This window comes from Pagrus major, chromosome 6 (genome assembly GCF_040436345.1).
Source record: "Pagrus major chromosome 6, Pma_NU_1.0".
Lineage (NCBI taxonomy): Eukaryota > Metazoa > Chordata > Actinopteri > Spariformes > Sparidae > Pagrus > Pagrus major.
In genome coordinates, this window is record NC_133220.1 from 20,128,939 (window position 1) to 20,143,895 (window position 14,957).

General features: G+C 40.8%; 1 protein-coding gene across 1 annotated transcript in view; it reads right to left on the reverse strand.

The window, feature by feature from the left end:
- tex264a (testis expressed 264, ER-phagy receptor a) overlaps nucleotides 1–14,957 on the reverse strand; it is a 75,627-nt gene that overhangs the window by 51,807 nt on the left and 8,863 nt on the right. Inside the window, exon 2 of the mRNA XM_073468607.1 lies at nucleotides 5,772–5,993. Coding sequence (XP_073324708.1) covers nucleotides 5,772–5,993 — 222 coding nt within the window. The remainder of the gene's footprint in view (nucleotides 1–5,771; nucleotides 5,994–14,957) is intronic.

Here is a 14,957-nt window from a genome sequence, read left to right on the forward strand (position 1 = left end):
ACAACAATATTTTTATCTGGATTTATCAAGATCATTCAGCTTGGTATATGTTGTATTAGCAGCCAAAGGAATTTCCACTGCTTTCGTTCCATGAGGCGTAATAAAGCTTTTAGAGCATAGCCAAACATTTCCAATCCACCCTGATCTTTCCAGCAGCTTCCTTCTCCGTCACCCAGTCGAGCTATTTGATGGTAGGCCCATTTAATGATCATTGATCTTCAGTCTCTTGCCTACGGTGTCCAAGTGTGAGGTCAAAGTAAGTAAATCAGCACATTGCAGAGAACTGCAGGCACATTTTGCCTTCATTTACTTTTATTCAGATCATCCGTTTATCTTCGTAGATGCACTCCAATGCGAGCATTTAAATTCCCCAAGCAGAACTATAGAGTCTCCAGGACACACCCTCCCTGAGACTCCAGAAAGCTCCAGACTGCTGTTTAAGTACAAACTCCCCCATGTTATTAGCTTCCCCTGCTGCACAATTGGCGACACAAAAAAAACCCATATACCTACAACTGTGTGGGGTCATATGCTGGGATTAGTAATTCAGGCTGAGCTCTGGACAATATTCTTGTCGTTTCTGATTGTGACAGTGGTTAACTGCTTGGACTTTATTTCTAGACACTAAATTTAAACAAAAATATTTTGCTTAAGTTAAGTTTTTGTTATGTGTTTGTGAGCTGAAATTGTGACAGCTCTGCTTATGATTCCTTCTACTCTAAAAATAACATTATTCCTCTATGCGCACAGTGTAAACAAAACCACACAGCACAACAATAGAATACAACCAAGATATTCTAGGGGGCTTTTCAGATGCATGTTAATTGTTGTGGGACCTGCAAGGCAAACTGTGAGTTTGGAGTGAAATCTGAAGAAATGATAATGCTTCTATGACACTTAGAGCTTGATTCAGATAAATGGATTACCAAATGGACGGAAGCTATCAGTTTCTCATCTTCTTTCTGCTAACAGGGACTGTTAGTCTTGTTTGATGCAGACACCAAAATAACAACCCAATGATTGTTTGCTTTCATTGTTTAGATCCCGAAAAAGGTGCTTTTGACAAATCCTTTAATATAGTGTGACAGCTACTTCTTTATCTGCTCATGTTTCCGTCTTTCACCAAGAGCCTTTTTGACGGGGAGATGACACAATCCCAAGCATCCTGTGCTGATACCCACTCACTCACTTGCTGTCATTTAGACTGACATGAATACACAGCTGCTGAACTGGATTACCAAGATCTCACATGCAGCTGAAACCACAAATCCACGGATACCCTGTGATTATTACCAGCACATTAAAAACATCAGGATTAAATACAGTGAACAACTATCAACTACTTCAGATCTTCTAAGCTACAATTTTACCTCCTTGTGTGTGTGAGTTTGTAGCTTAACTGTTGTGTGTGGAAGAGATAAGGCAAGGTAAGCTGGTGTGGAGATGGCGCTGTTGGGCCGGAGAGAAAGCATTGAAGTGAAAAAGGGCAGTTATGCACTTAACCTGCTGTCTGATAAGTGAAGCACTGTAGAGGCCAGGAGGTGTATAGAGGCTCAGAGAAAACACTTTCACGCTGAAGGCTGGGCACAGAGCCAGACACTAAGCCCACCTCACCAGTCTGGCCTCCCAAGTGTCGCTGGCAGCACTGGTTTGCATAATTCGACAGAGGATTTCGAGGCTTAAAACTGCACTAATCAAAGTTTTATATGAGTCGCTCAAAGTGACAGAAAATATTGCCCAACTCTGTTGTGTGGTGATCCAGTCAGGTAATAATTCCTGGTGATACCGTGCATTTTAGCGTGGTTTAGCAAACAATTTTGGTCCATTCCACTGCAGGATTTAAAAAGCTCCGATAAGCCCGCTGTATGCTACCTTCAAAGTGCCAACCGAACCGTAAAATTATCAGCTAGCTAGTGAACATAGTGGAGTATGAAGCAGCTAAAGAATTCGTTTTTTTTCCCCCTCAGGAGGTAGTGAAGACCAACGCAGAGTTTTAAAAATGTGAATATTGGACATTTTACAGGTGGCCAGAAAACTGACTTCAAATTAATATTATATTAATATAATATTAAATTCATACTGCTGAATATCCAAAGGTAAAGGTAAAGTTAATTTTGCAATACCGTCAAAAGTGTTTAGCTTGCTTTACTGTGGCTGCAATAACAGGCAGTTAAGAGGGCTAAACAAGTACTCATAGAACTAAAGTTACATCCAGTAACAACTGTTTTCCTCGCTACTAAAGCACCCCAATTTCTGCTGTCATCTGCGAGACCCAACACAAAGATCTTCATCTACTCCCACCATCCGAGGAAGTCGAACATCCATTGAGTTTTTATTTTATCATTTTTGCTCCTATTTGACGCCAACAAACACATCTTTTGTTTCTTCCTTAAGATGTGTTCCTTTACATTGCTAATAGAGAAAAGAGGTTGAATCTTGTTTGAGTGGAGTATCCCTTTTATTTTTATAATACCGCAAAAAACAAACAAAAATATACAGTGATCTCGATTTTAGGTAATATTGCCCCACTCCTATGGTGCAAGAAGAGATTTTTGATACATAGTGAAGCATGTAGTCATACACGAGGTTCCTTGGTGATACATAGAAATCACTATCACGAACTCTCAAAAAGCCTGTGGTTTGCATCATTAACGGTTGCCGAACTTTTGTCTGCCGTCCATAAGGAGCACAGTCTGAGTATGCTCTTTTGTGCATTGACCACTTCATCAAAGGTAACTTTGTAACGTCTGGGCTACTATTTAGCCAACTGCTCCTTACTTTGTTACACCAGTTATTGTTTTTTTTTTTTTCCTTAGCTTTAATTGTTCCCCTGTAACTGACCTGTAACCTGTAACAACAATACATAGCAAGAATAACCAACTTTCCTCCATCTCGTCCATTCTACTTTTTACTTCATCTGAATTTTACTTGTCATCGGAATCACGTGACTGCAAACAACCTTTTTCACCAATGTTCTGGCCATGTCACCAAACATACTAACAATTCGGTCTACTGGCCTTCATCAGAGGAAGTACGTATTTACCTTTAGGTGTTCAACATTTTGAATGCTAACTGAGCTCTGTGTCTTCTGGTTGTGTAAGTAATGTTTCCTAACCCATATCGATGTTACTAATATCTACTTTATAAGACAATGATATTACAGCTTGTTGCAGTTCCATTTCTGTACCTGTTCATAAATTAGCATAAACTTGGAAGTATATTAAGGAAAATTCTGAATTTACAGTAGATATGGGGTACAAAGCTACGTCACACACACAAGTGTTTCCCCCCCTGCAAAGTCCCTCATTCTACAGACCTACTCAATTAATCATACATGCAGTATATAGGCACACATTTCTAGCACATTCACATACCACCCTCTAACCAAGCCTCTCAAATCCATGCTCCATTATTCATTATCCTCCCTCTAGCTAGTATGCATAGTGCACTTGCCACTCCACAACTCAAACTGGATGTTAGTGTGTTATTAACCCATGTAGTGTACAAGAGCAGCTCCTTAACAACCTGTCACAGCACTCAGGTCAACTGATGGGCTGCGACAAGCACGTCTGCCGTATTGCCAACAAGTGTGTTGGAGTAAAAACTCATGCTTTCTCTACGGTGTTATCAGCTAGCTTGACAACCAGAGCTGCACGCTCACAGAAGATTCACACTGACACTGGCCATGATTATGTAACAGCTCTGGAGCCTAAAAGGGAATACTACTAAATTTTAACATGGAGGGACGCTATGCCATGCCTTCAGACCGTTTAGTCTGTGTCAGTGCACATGTTAAGAGTTTGTCCTGCCCTCTGATGTTGGCTGTTACAGTATGCAAAGTGCCTCAGAGACCAAACTGCAAAAAAGATGAGAAAGCTGGTAAACTATAATAAGCTGACCCGACAGTGGTTCTTTAAGGATTAGAATTTGTAGGTCAGGAGTGATATCACCCCTGCAACCTAAATGTGTAAAAAAGGTAGTGAGAAGTGTTTCCTGTTTAATATCACACATTATAATGTTGCTTTTATTACTTTTAACTCATTGTTTTAATGCAACCAAAGTTCAATTTATGGCTACAGCGCTCCCAGCTCACCCAGGCAGCAACAAAAACAACCGTTAGTGTTTACTTGGTGGGAAGCCAACGGGGGATCATTTCCTTGTCGATGCCAAAAAACCCAAAAAAAGAAGGAAGGGTCATTTTGTCGCTGGATCTTGCTTTGGCGCCAGACTGTAGTGACAGTTGTATTGGAGATAATGGGAGCATGGCGAAACACACTAAAAGCCGACATATCTAAGTCGTATGACTTCTGATGAAAAAATGCCTCAAGAAAATGAAAGAACCCACCTCACCCACCTTAACACAGTCTGGCACCAAATCAAGATTCAGTGGTGTAATGACCCCTCCTTTTTTAAGGTTCCTTGGTCGGTGCGCTAGCAACTTCCACTTCATGGTCGAGCTGCCTGCCTTCAGGGCGGTGATATCTGAGTGTAAGACCCCCAGGGCAGGTGAAAAGAAGCAGCTGCTGACTGTATGAGGAGAATAATCCAAACCAAAATGGGAGTGGGAGACAATGTTCAAGTCCATTTTTCAACCTAATCCCACATTATTAACAATACAGCTTTTATGTTTTCTTACAAATAAACACGTTACAGACTTTGTCATCAGTGCAATGAATTTCAGCTACCTAGTAAAATAAACTCTGAATCCAGGATGGCCAGGCCAGGATGAACGTCAATTATACAACTGAGACCATTCAAAAATGGTCTGCCTACGACACACAGTCTATCTTTAGCATGGCTTTGATATCCTGGCAGAGCTAAATTCAGCAAATGAATGATCAGCGGGGTCCTCAACCCCCTTTACAGTCCCGTGTTCGTCACAACACAGCAACAGATTGAGGACGGAACCATCTCATGCTGATGATGCATTGGGCAAATCAAACACTGCAGTTTACTGATAACGTACAAAAAAAGATTCACAGAGTTAGAGAGTAATACTAATTAATTTCTGCACTCAAATGTGAACCCTCTTGTCATTGAACAGTTTTGTGTGAACGTCATTTCTCCCACCGTCATGAATAAGAGAAAGAAAAGTTTGTTTCACCCACAGAAGGTGAATGTGAGAAGACATGACGGTACATACATTTTTTTCCTCCTGTGAAAAGACAAAAGCTTACAAAAACAGATGGACGGCGTGCGAGTACGCATGTGCGTGCGCTCACACACCGGCACGCGTGGAGCATTATTCATGCAGTGGGATGCCCCTAAATGAATCCATGTGGGTAAATGTCATCAGTAAATGTCAATAGCTTTTTGAGGCCTGTCCTGAGGACATGGGGCCCAGCATATGGGCCGCAGGACTTCAGACGTACCTTCATTTCCCACTACTTCATCTATTCTTAATCTACTTTAAGGACCTCATCTGCTCATGTGATGAATTAAACAACAGATGAGTGAGGGTCTTTTGACAAGCAGGAAGCAGAAACGAGGACAGATATGATCACAAGACGATTGCCATCCACTGCATAAAAAGATCATAAGAAAGAGAATAGAGGAATACTCCCGTCTTACATTTTCATGTGGGAGACGGCTACAAAACAAGTCAAAAAACTGACACATCCTGTAAACACTGGAGACATGTACACTGTTCAAACCTTTACACCTGTGTTCCTGAGGAATACAATTTCAATAAAAGAGATAACACTGATACTATGTGGCTAAAGACTCCAGTGATTACAGGTTCAGTATATCCACATTCATACTGTCTGTACCTCAATGTAGGAAGCGAGCCTGGGGTAGACCCTGTAAGGTCCCAGCACGTGAGACAGAGGGGTGGTGCAGGGGAAGCTGGTGGTCACAGCGTGGCTCACTTCAGGCAGAGAAAACACCTTGAAGCCAAACTTCTCATACAGCTTCTGCAGTTCTTCATCGGGCTTCTCTTCACCCTCACACAGGACACTGCCCACCACGTAGCGGCATTTCTCTGCCGGCCTCTGAGGGGAGGAAAAATGGAAATATATCAAACATTTACAAATCCACTTAAAACACTTCAGTCAGTCACCTCAGAGCACCATCAACTTATTTATATAACCATCAAACACATCGCAGCTCAACAGCTTCTGTTGAAAGAACAATGTGTTTCCATTGGACACATAACTATCAATAACAATAGGTGACTGTTGAGGTTAATGCTCTATCAGCACAAAACCCAAACATGGAAGTAAACATAGAAGTTGTTTGATTTAAACTTGCGGAGACACAGCACCGTCGTGTGGCACTGAACAGAAGGCTGCCTGCTCTGCTAGACCTCCAACAGCAAGGTCATATATGTGGCGGTTCATATTATATCTTAGCTGAGAAGCATGTTAGTCAAGTGTGCCAGGTATGGTCACATATTTTACACCATGTTCCATGCTAACATTATTAAAAGTACAATAATAATAACTCTTTGATTTTGCCTTTTGCATTTTAACCAGGTTTCACATGAAAATTAACAAATGGCCGCAACCACACATTATTTCTTCTCCACTACAAATATTTTGGGAATGAGGAAATATTGATAAATCTTCACAATGTCATGTTTTAGCTGGTCATGACTATATTACTGAAGTATTTAACCCTCAAAAAATTTAATATTTGTAATTTTAGCTTCAGAACAGCAACCCTGAAACATGCAGGGATTGTTTTGTTGTCTTGCCTGATAACACTTGAGGAGAGCTGATAGAAGCCGACATGGAGGTTTGGTCTCCGTCGCTACAAAGCGTCTCTCTGCCACCATAATGTTTCTTAATGTGCCCACATGTCTGCATGCAGATGAGAGAGAGACAGCGATCACAATCACTGAGCGAATTGTCAGTCAGAGGAGGATCTGACAGAGATTCTCCCACTCACATCTGTTTGCAGACAGTCACATTCACACATTCAGTGGGAGCTGCTGCTGCTGAAGGACCATACAGGCTTTTTTTTTCTTTTTTTGCATGTTTTTGTCAGTTAACTAAAAATCACTTCAGTACAATTAACACATTTCTGGCCACAGTTTTCTAGATCTTGCCATAACATGTTAGATGTCTAAGTACATGTTTCCTAACTTCCAGGCAGGCATGGGCAAAATGTATTGTAATCATTCATGTAGACAACTGCCAATAATAATGGCACATTGTTGTAAGATATTATGTACAGATTAGAGCAATAATCTAATAGGCCTCAGAAAACTAGCGACATCACACTCCACTGTTTTCCATTCATTTCTGCACAGTTTGACAATATCTTCCCCATAAATTATGATCCAGATCAGAGTCCTGATCAAAGCGGCTGTAAATCACGATACATTATTTTTTTCTCCGAAGACTGTTCTGCCTAGTCCCGCCCTACAGTGCTGTGATTGGCTGTGAATGACAGACCACTCATTTAGAGTAGAAATAAATGGAGTGATACAATACAGTACAATACAATACAATACGATACGATACGATACAACTTAATTGTCATTTTATAATAAATACAATAAATTAAAAAGTAAAAAGTAAATAAATGTTTTTATTATAAGTGATCATTTAAATGTATTTACATATAAATAAATACATTTAGAAATATATAAAATAAATGGGCGCATAAATACATACAGAAAGCAATGAATATATATACATACATATATACATATATGTGTGTGTATATATATATATATACATACACATACATATACATATATATATACACATACACATACATACATACACAAACATATATATATACTTAAAAAAAAGAAATATCAATTGATGTCACATTTTATACATTCATTAATTCCTACATTTATTGTGGTGCATTTAATGGCATATTTATTTATGTATTCCTTTTTTTGATTTTGGCAGTTGCAGTCATAGTAATGAGTAACATCATGTTAACACAAACAATCTTTCTGGAAATTTCAAGCAATTTCTTTAATTGATAGTCGGCTGCTTTAACAATTAATTATCTGTTAACGGGAGGTTTTGATGATGCTCTTTGATGTATTTCTACACATCTCTGATTGTCGCATAAAACATTTTAATCGGTTAAATTCTTAACAGTGATTCATCGATTAATGAATAATTATTAGCATCTCTATTCCCAATTGACCTGAATCTGCAAGTTGATTTTTATTCTGCGCTGAGAACTGGGAACCAGAGCGTGTCTGAACGGCAGGATTAACAACATCAGAGGTAAAAAAATAAATAAATACATAGAGTATATGTGATTTCAAATATCTGGGATAAAACATACAAAATCCCTTGTCTGGTCCTTTAAGACTTGCTGCTGGTTTGTGCTCTGTGACAGTGGCGGTCTGTGAAGGGCTGGCACTGAGGGGGCACAGATGGAAGCCAGCAACACTCATCTTCATGTCCCTGGCATCTTCGCATAATTAACACGTCTAAACGCCACAACCTTCTCTTCTTTTCCATCTCATTTCTCACATTCAGAGATATTTTTTGCCTGCATTGTGCGGCTACACACTGTTCCTGCTGTCCTACTTTGTTCATACAGCAGCTTTTGTGGCGTAATTCAGCGCGGTTGGCTGCAAGTGAGATCCCCCCCCCCCCCCCCCCTCCGGCTGAGATAGATCTATTTGATCATCCCACCCCTAACCCTCATGGCCTCTTAATGTCTGCATCGTGTGGGTAATAATAATGACTGACAGTGCCTGTTCTGTGTGAGCAGATAATCTTTGCTGTCACCTGACAGAGACCCTTGCCACCATGTTGAACAGTGAGTCAGAGAACACAGATCCCCTGCTTCTGACAGGGAATTATTCATTCAAGGCAACAAGAGATATAATAGATTTATTGACAATGAAGCAATGAGTCACTGCAAACACAGTCTATCACAATGGCTGTGTAAGTAATGTAGACAGTTCTATTTTAAACCCTGGTAACATATTAGCCTATTGACGAGATCACATTTTAAAATGAGTTGGTGGAGTCAGAAACCATTATTAACATCATCAACTTGATCACCTGACTTTTACTTTTGCAAATGATCAACTACTAGCAAAACACATAACATTTCCATCAGCCTCAGTTATACCTTGTGTTTAATGCTGATCAGCAAATGTTAGCATGCGAACGCGCTAAACTAAGATGGTGGACATCAACAACCTGCTACACATCACTGCTTTACATTACTTTGTGAGAATGTTAGCATGATGACATAAGCGTTTTGCTCAAAGTATTGCTGTACAGCCTTACAAGTATAACAGCATGGCAGCAGACACGAGTAAACTATTTTTAAAATATTGCAATGACGATATGACTTGCAATAAATTAACAAATATTGAAATGCCTACATTAGCTCTTTTATCCTTCATCAACTGTCATGCTAACTAATCACAACCGCCACCAAATTGACAGTTAATCTGAGGGACAGTTAGCTGGGGGCTTCATCTTATTTATTTATGTATTTATTTTTATTTGTATTGAGACAAGTATGTAGCATAAACTGATGCCACACATCAGAGCATTTATAGCCAGAGCTCATTTGTAATGCCCGTCCCTAGATGGGCCTTTAAAATAAGTCAAATTCAACAACAAATACACCACAGACAGTAGACTCATGAACTCAGAAACAAATACAGGCAGAATATAAAACACAAACTGTAATACAGTGTAACAGACCACCATAAAACAAGGAGCAGCAGATCATTCATGACTACACGACTGATCCCTCTTCAAAAACTGCTTCAGGCTGAGTTTAAAGTGATTCCCGTCAGGATCCAGTTTGAGTTCTGTTTGGCCGACTGTTGTGAATGTATGAACCGTGCACCCAGGGCTCCATCTGATGGGTCAAATGTTCGCATCCGAAGTGTGAATGCATGGTGTGTGTAAATAAAATGTTTTTTTCATTCGTCGTGTTTCAGGCAGTCTTTTACGATGTGTCTATCACGCATCTTTAAATCACAATGACAATTAAAAACTACAATTTATCAGTCACCACTCAAGTGGACATCTATATTCATCATATGTCAAATGTCTGCAAAGGTACAAGGGGGCCTGGAGCCGATCCCAGCTGACATTGGGCGACGGCGGGGTACACCCTGGATAAGTTGCCAGTTCATCACAGATATAAAATAATGACATTGCAATATACGTGCTTCCTTTGTTATGCATTAAATCAAAAAGTTTTATACAGGTAAAAAAAATAAAAATGTTTTTGATCTGATTAAGCTTATTATCATTAATTTGGACATTATTCTTAACAGTAACAGAATATAATCATATCATCATTACTATAGTAATACTAAATCACTCTTCCCTATATGCCATACTAATGCAATTGTTTCTTGGCCTTTTGTTAACAAATTCATTGTATTTCTCACTTTCTCATCTAAAGGGATTTATGTGCAGCAGTTGCTCTGCATCGCTCTCTCTCCTACATGAAGGCATCAAACGTATGGGCTATCAACAAGCCTGCTGCACAGAGCTACTCCCTGTCAACACTGGTGGTCTATGATAAGAAGCAACAATAACCATTCAAACACAGAGGGGATAACAACTGTCCTCCCACAGCCTTGCTTCTGTATCTTACCATCTCGCTATCTCTCATGCTCTCCGCACTGATAGACTACAGTGTGTTAGCCAAACCAGTAGTTCACTAATGATATCATTCAGGGCTCCAGCTATCATTCACATCCCACACATTGGCAAGAACAAACAGCAGCCCTGACTGCATCTCATCTCTGTTTCCCTCCAGATAACACACCCCTGAGACTGCAGGCAATTAGGAAAGAGAGGAACACCACTCCATGTACTTGACTTGTCTCGTCTTCCCCACCAAAGTTGTTTTGTTTGTGTCTGAAATTCTAACACCGCAAGAGGTAGAAATTCTCAGATGCTGTCCGTGCTGTGCAGCGGTGCTCTTAAAGTCAGCTGCTGCCAAAGCTGTGTTTTTGAAAGACAGCGTGTGATTCCATTTCTCACTGGTAGCTAAGGAAAGCTGGCTGTGGCTTTTGATTGGCCGGGGTTGAGTGGCAGAGAGTCAGATAATGGGAAGACTTGTGGAGCTTTTACCTCCGAAACTGAACACTGACATATTGTGATTCTGTACCGAGCTGCAGAAAGCCGATTCAGTTAACAGTGACTTGTAAAATCTGAAAGCACACTGCAGAATTTACAGAAATGTCTTGTTTCATGTAAATGTCTCTGTTGATTTCATGCAAACATTCACTCCCTACATTTCCCTATGCTAAGTGAGCTTGTTAAAACGGGGGGGGGGACATATAAAGCCAACTCCGGTAGAGCTCATGGCCCACGGGACTCTAAGATGGCTTCCCTGCACAAATGGTGCCATTCTCATCTCTACCTGATTCCCCTAAGCCATGTCTCCAAGGACCTGTTGGGAGAGAAAGTAATTTCAAAAGCAATTCTTTGCTTGAGGCTACAAGGGCCTTTTTTTGATGGATGAGGGCTCTCCAACAATAAAAAGGTACGGCTGACAGAGGTAATTCTTTATTAGCAGGCACGTAATGAGGATTTACTCTCTTCATCTTTGCTCCTCTTGGCCCCGAATCTCTTCCCTCCTGGCTATCACCACCTGGGATGTGACATTGCTTGGAGCGCTGGCCCCATTTACAGTTGGTCATTTCTAAAGTGCGAGCGGGTCAGGGAGGACAGGGATTGACAAGCAGGCAACCAACACTCTGCCTTACTGTGACTTAAAGACAGAGATCATAATGAGCGTACCATACCCTGCCTGCCTGACTGAGGTCCATTACAACGCTCGTTAAAACACAACTGCCAAGCGACCGAAGAGCAAAATGCAAAGCTAAATTAGCAGAGTGGGAGCGATTAACATTGAAAGAGCATAACGTAAGCTCTCTCTTTAAATGAACCATATAAACAATGTAAAGACAACATAGTCGCACCGCTTCGAGGGAGAAAGCAAGGATTTTAAATAAATACATTTCTCTGCCTCTTAAAGTATGCAATCTAACAACCTAAATGTGCCATTGAAATGTTTAAAAATTGGAAAAATGTTAAGCTTGAGAGCAAAACATCAAACTTGCCCTTCATGCTCATTGGCACAATGCCTTCACCATTATACCAGAATGGAGTTACGAGAAAACTGAGGAAATACCTCAGTTTTCTCGTAATAACAAGTTTAATATTATTAGTTTTCTTGAGATCACGAGTTATTTATGTCATTATCACAGAATAACAAATATTGTTTTCTCAAGATCTCGTGAAATCGAGTTATGTTATCCACTAATAACGAGATAAATTAACCCGTTATCACTAGAAAAGGTCGTAACAAATGATCTTGTTAACTTGGGAAAACAACATTTGTTATCTCGTGATAATGACATAAATACCTTGTGAAGAAAACAAATTACATTTTACTCATCATGGTAATAATAACAATATATTTGACCCATGGCCATATAGGGCTTCTGTATACAAGGGTCCTTCGCTGAACTGCAGTCAATAAAAAAATCTAAAAATTTGGAGCCTCTCTGGACCTCTAAGCCATCTTCACATCAACATCTGCTGTGAAGATTACACCAAGTTTGTAAGGAGCTCATAACAGCCCCCCAAAAATCCTATTTAATCCGAAGTCCAATCATGCAAACAACACACATCACTGCCTTTACAGAGGAGCTCTCTCTTTGTGTTCACGGTATCATTTTCTATCTATATCAGAAGCACCGAGACAGATGGTGTTCAGGGCACTTCCATGAACAAGCAGAGATCCTGACTCATGGGGAGCAAGGAGAACAGAGGACTACAGGATAAGCAATCTCCCAACAAGATGCTGTCTTTCGCCTCAGCATGTCAGGGCGTCTAACCTGTCTGAGCTGTCTGAGCTGATTGGAAGCCACTTGCCCTCCTGCAGGCGGACAAGGCAGCAGAGACACAGTCACCAGGAAGGAAATTGAAACTAATAGGGCTGCGCAGCACTGGGACAACAGGTATGCTGTGATGGGCATTTGCAGCTGAATTAATGGAGCAGTAATTGCAATGAAGCAGGTATGCTTACTAGTCTGGGATCTGGATTTCTGCTGCTGGAGGATCACTGCAGGTAATGTCATTAATACTTCCTTATTAAGGACATATTTTTTCCCCACTCATCCCACCGTTATTGATCAGGATGATACTTTTTATGACCCATCCCGCCTGATCCACGGACTGAGATTCGCGCACAGAGGGACGCAGCAGCGCTCCTGCTCCTCCTCCTCCTCAGTTAAACATCAGTTTATTTTTTCATATGCAGTCAAACAGAGTTGTTGATGGGACAGATGATTGTGAAACGGCGGGGCAGAGGGTCCAGCAGCGAGGATCACATCCTTTTCCCTCAGCGCAGATGAGTGCTACTGTCCTGGAGCACCTGGCTCTTAAAGGGAATGCGAGACGACACTTGTTTGATCTATGTTCCGCCCGAAACACACCCATGACTGATTCAGAGCTTCGATACCACCTCTTTGTGCCGTGCGCCGCAATTTGCGCCCCGATTACCCGCCGTTTAACTAGGTAAATGGACTTGGACATGCCCTAAACGCACCAACACAAGGTATAACCATATGTAAAATCTTAGACGATATGTAGTCTCGTAATGATATAATATCGACACATCGCCCAGCCCTAATGCCAAACAGATGCACTTAAAGCAAAATCATGAAGCAGGATCACTTTACAATTTGGGCACAAAGAATAACCAACCGTCACACTAACTGATATAATATTAATCAACTTGAAGATGGCAAATTAAAATGTATCGAATTACAAAGATCAATATGTTCTTCTATGGAAGGTGGGGACCCTCAAGCACCCAAATCACATTATCTATCCGCTGTAGTGATGAGGCGTGAGGCCCATTGCCCCCTTGAGTCAGAAGCCAGTGGAAATCTTTTTTTTTCGGTCTCTCTCACTCTCTTTCACCAAGCACAGCTCGGTGCCTTTAGGCTGTTCTCAGACTTAGCTGGTAATTACACATGGCATCCTGGGAGTTCTGGCATGTATAATTACTGGCGAGGATAAGCAGCCTGCTTGAGGGAGGCAGGACACAGTTTTCCTTCGCCACAGTTGTTGAGCTGGTTCACCGCTCCTTCGCCAGCTGGACACAGTGTGGCACTCCTCCAGCCAGATGTCACAGAGCAGGGAGATAATCTTGTCCAATAGGACATATGAATCAATTCCTGCCTCCTCTCTGCATAGGCTCACTTCCTTCTCTACAAATCTTCAACTCTCCTTCTCCACCTCCTTGCTCTGTGAAAGCTGCTCTGATAAATATTCGTCTGTGTAATCCAATATCCTGCGCATCATAAGACAGGGTGAAGAGCCAATACATGTCACAGGATTGATGGTGCAGAAGATTTAAAGGCATTCTTCACCATCTTGTTTCACTGACTAATCGTAACATGTCAGCTTGTAGAGTAATGTCTTTCTCTCTCTACACAGTTTGTGGAAAGAGATCAAGATGGCATCCTAAAAATACACTTACAACAGTTCCAGGATTAAAAAGCAGCCGTCCGTTCGATAGATTTCTGTCTTATGCGCTGTAAAAAAAATATCTTTTTTTCAAAACAAGAGAAAATCCCTTTTGTAAAGTACAATCAACGTCTTTAAATGACAAGAATCCACAGTTTAATAACACAATTTTTATGAGTGTAACATTATTAGTTATCAGTGTAAAAACACAGTCATTTTCCGTTTTCTGGTTGAGAAGCATTAACACATCAGTTTGGTGTGAATATGTCCAACATTAATGATAAATTATTAGCTTCCATTCAGCTGACAAGTTCTGAAAATAGCAAACGCAGTTAACTAGCTAGCTAATGTACCAAGTGTGATAAGCACGTTGTCACAGGGGGAAGTTGTTCATTGACTTTCCAGCACTGCATCTTACCAATTAGGTAACAACGTAGCGTGAAGTCAACACTCAACAGACTCAAACCACCACCATCACACAGTTGTACCACTGAGCTGCAGAAT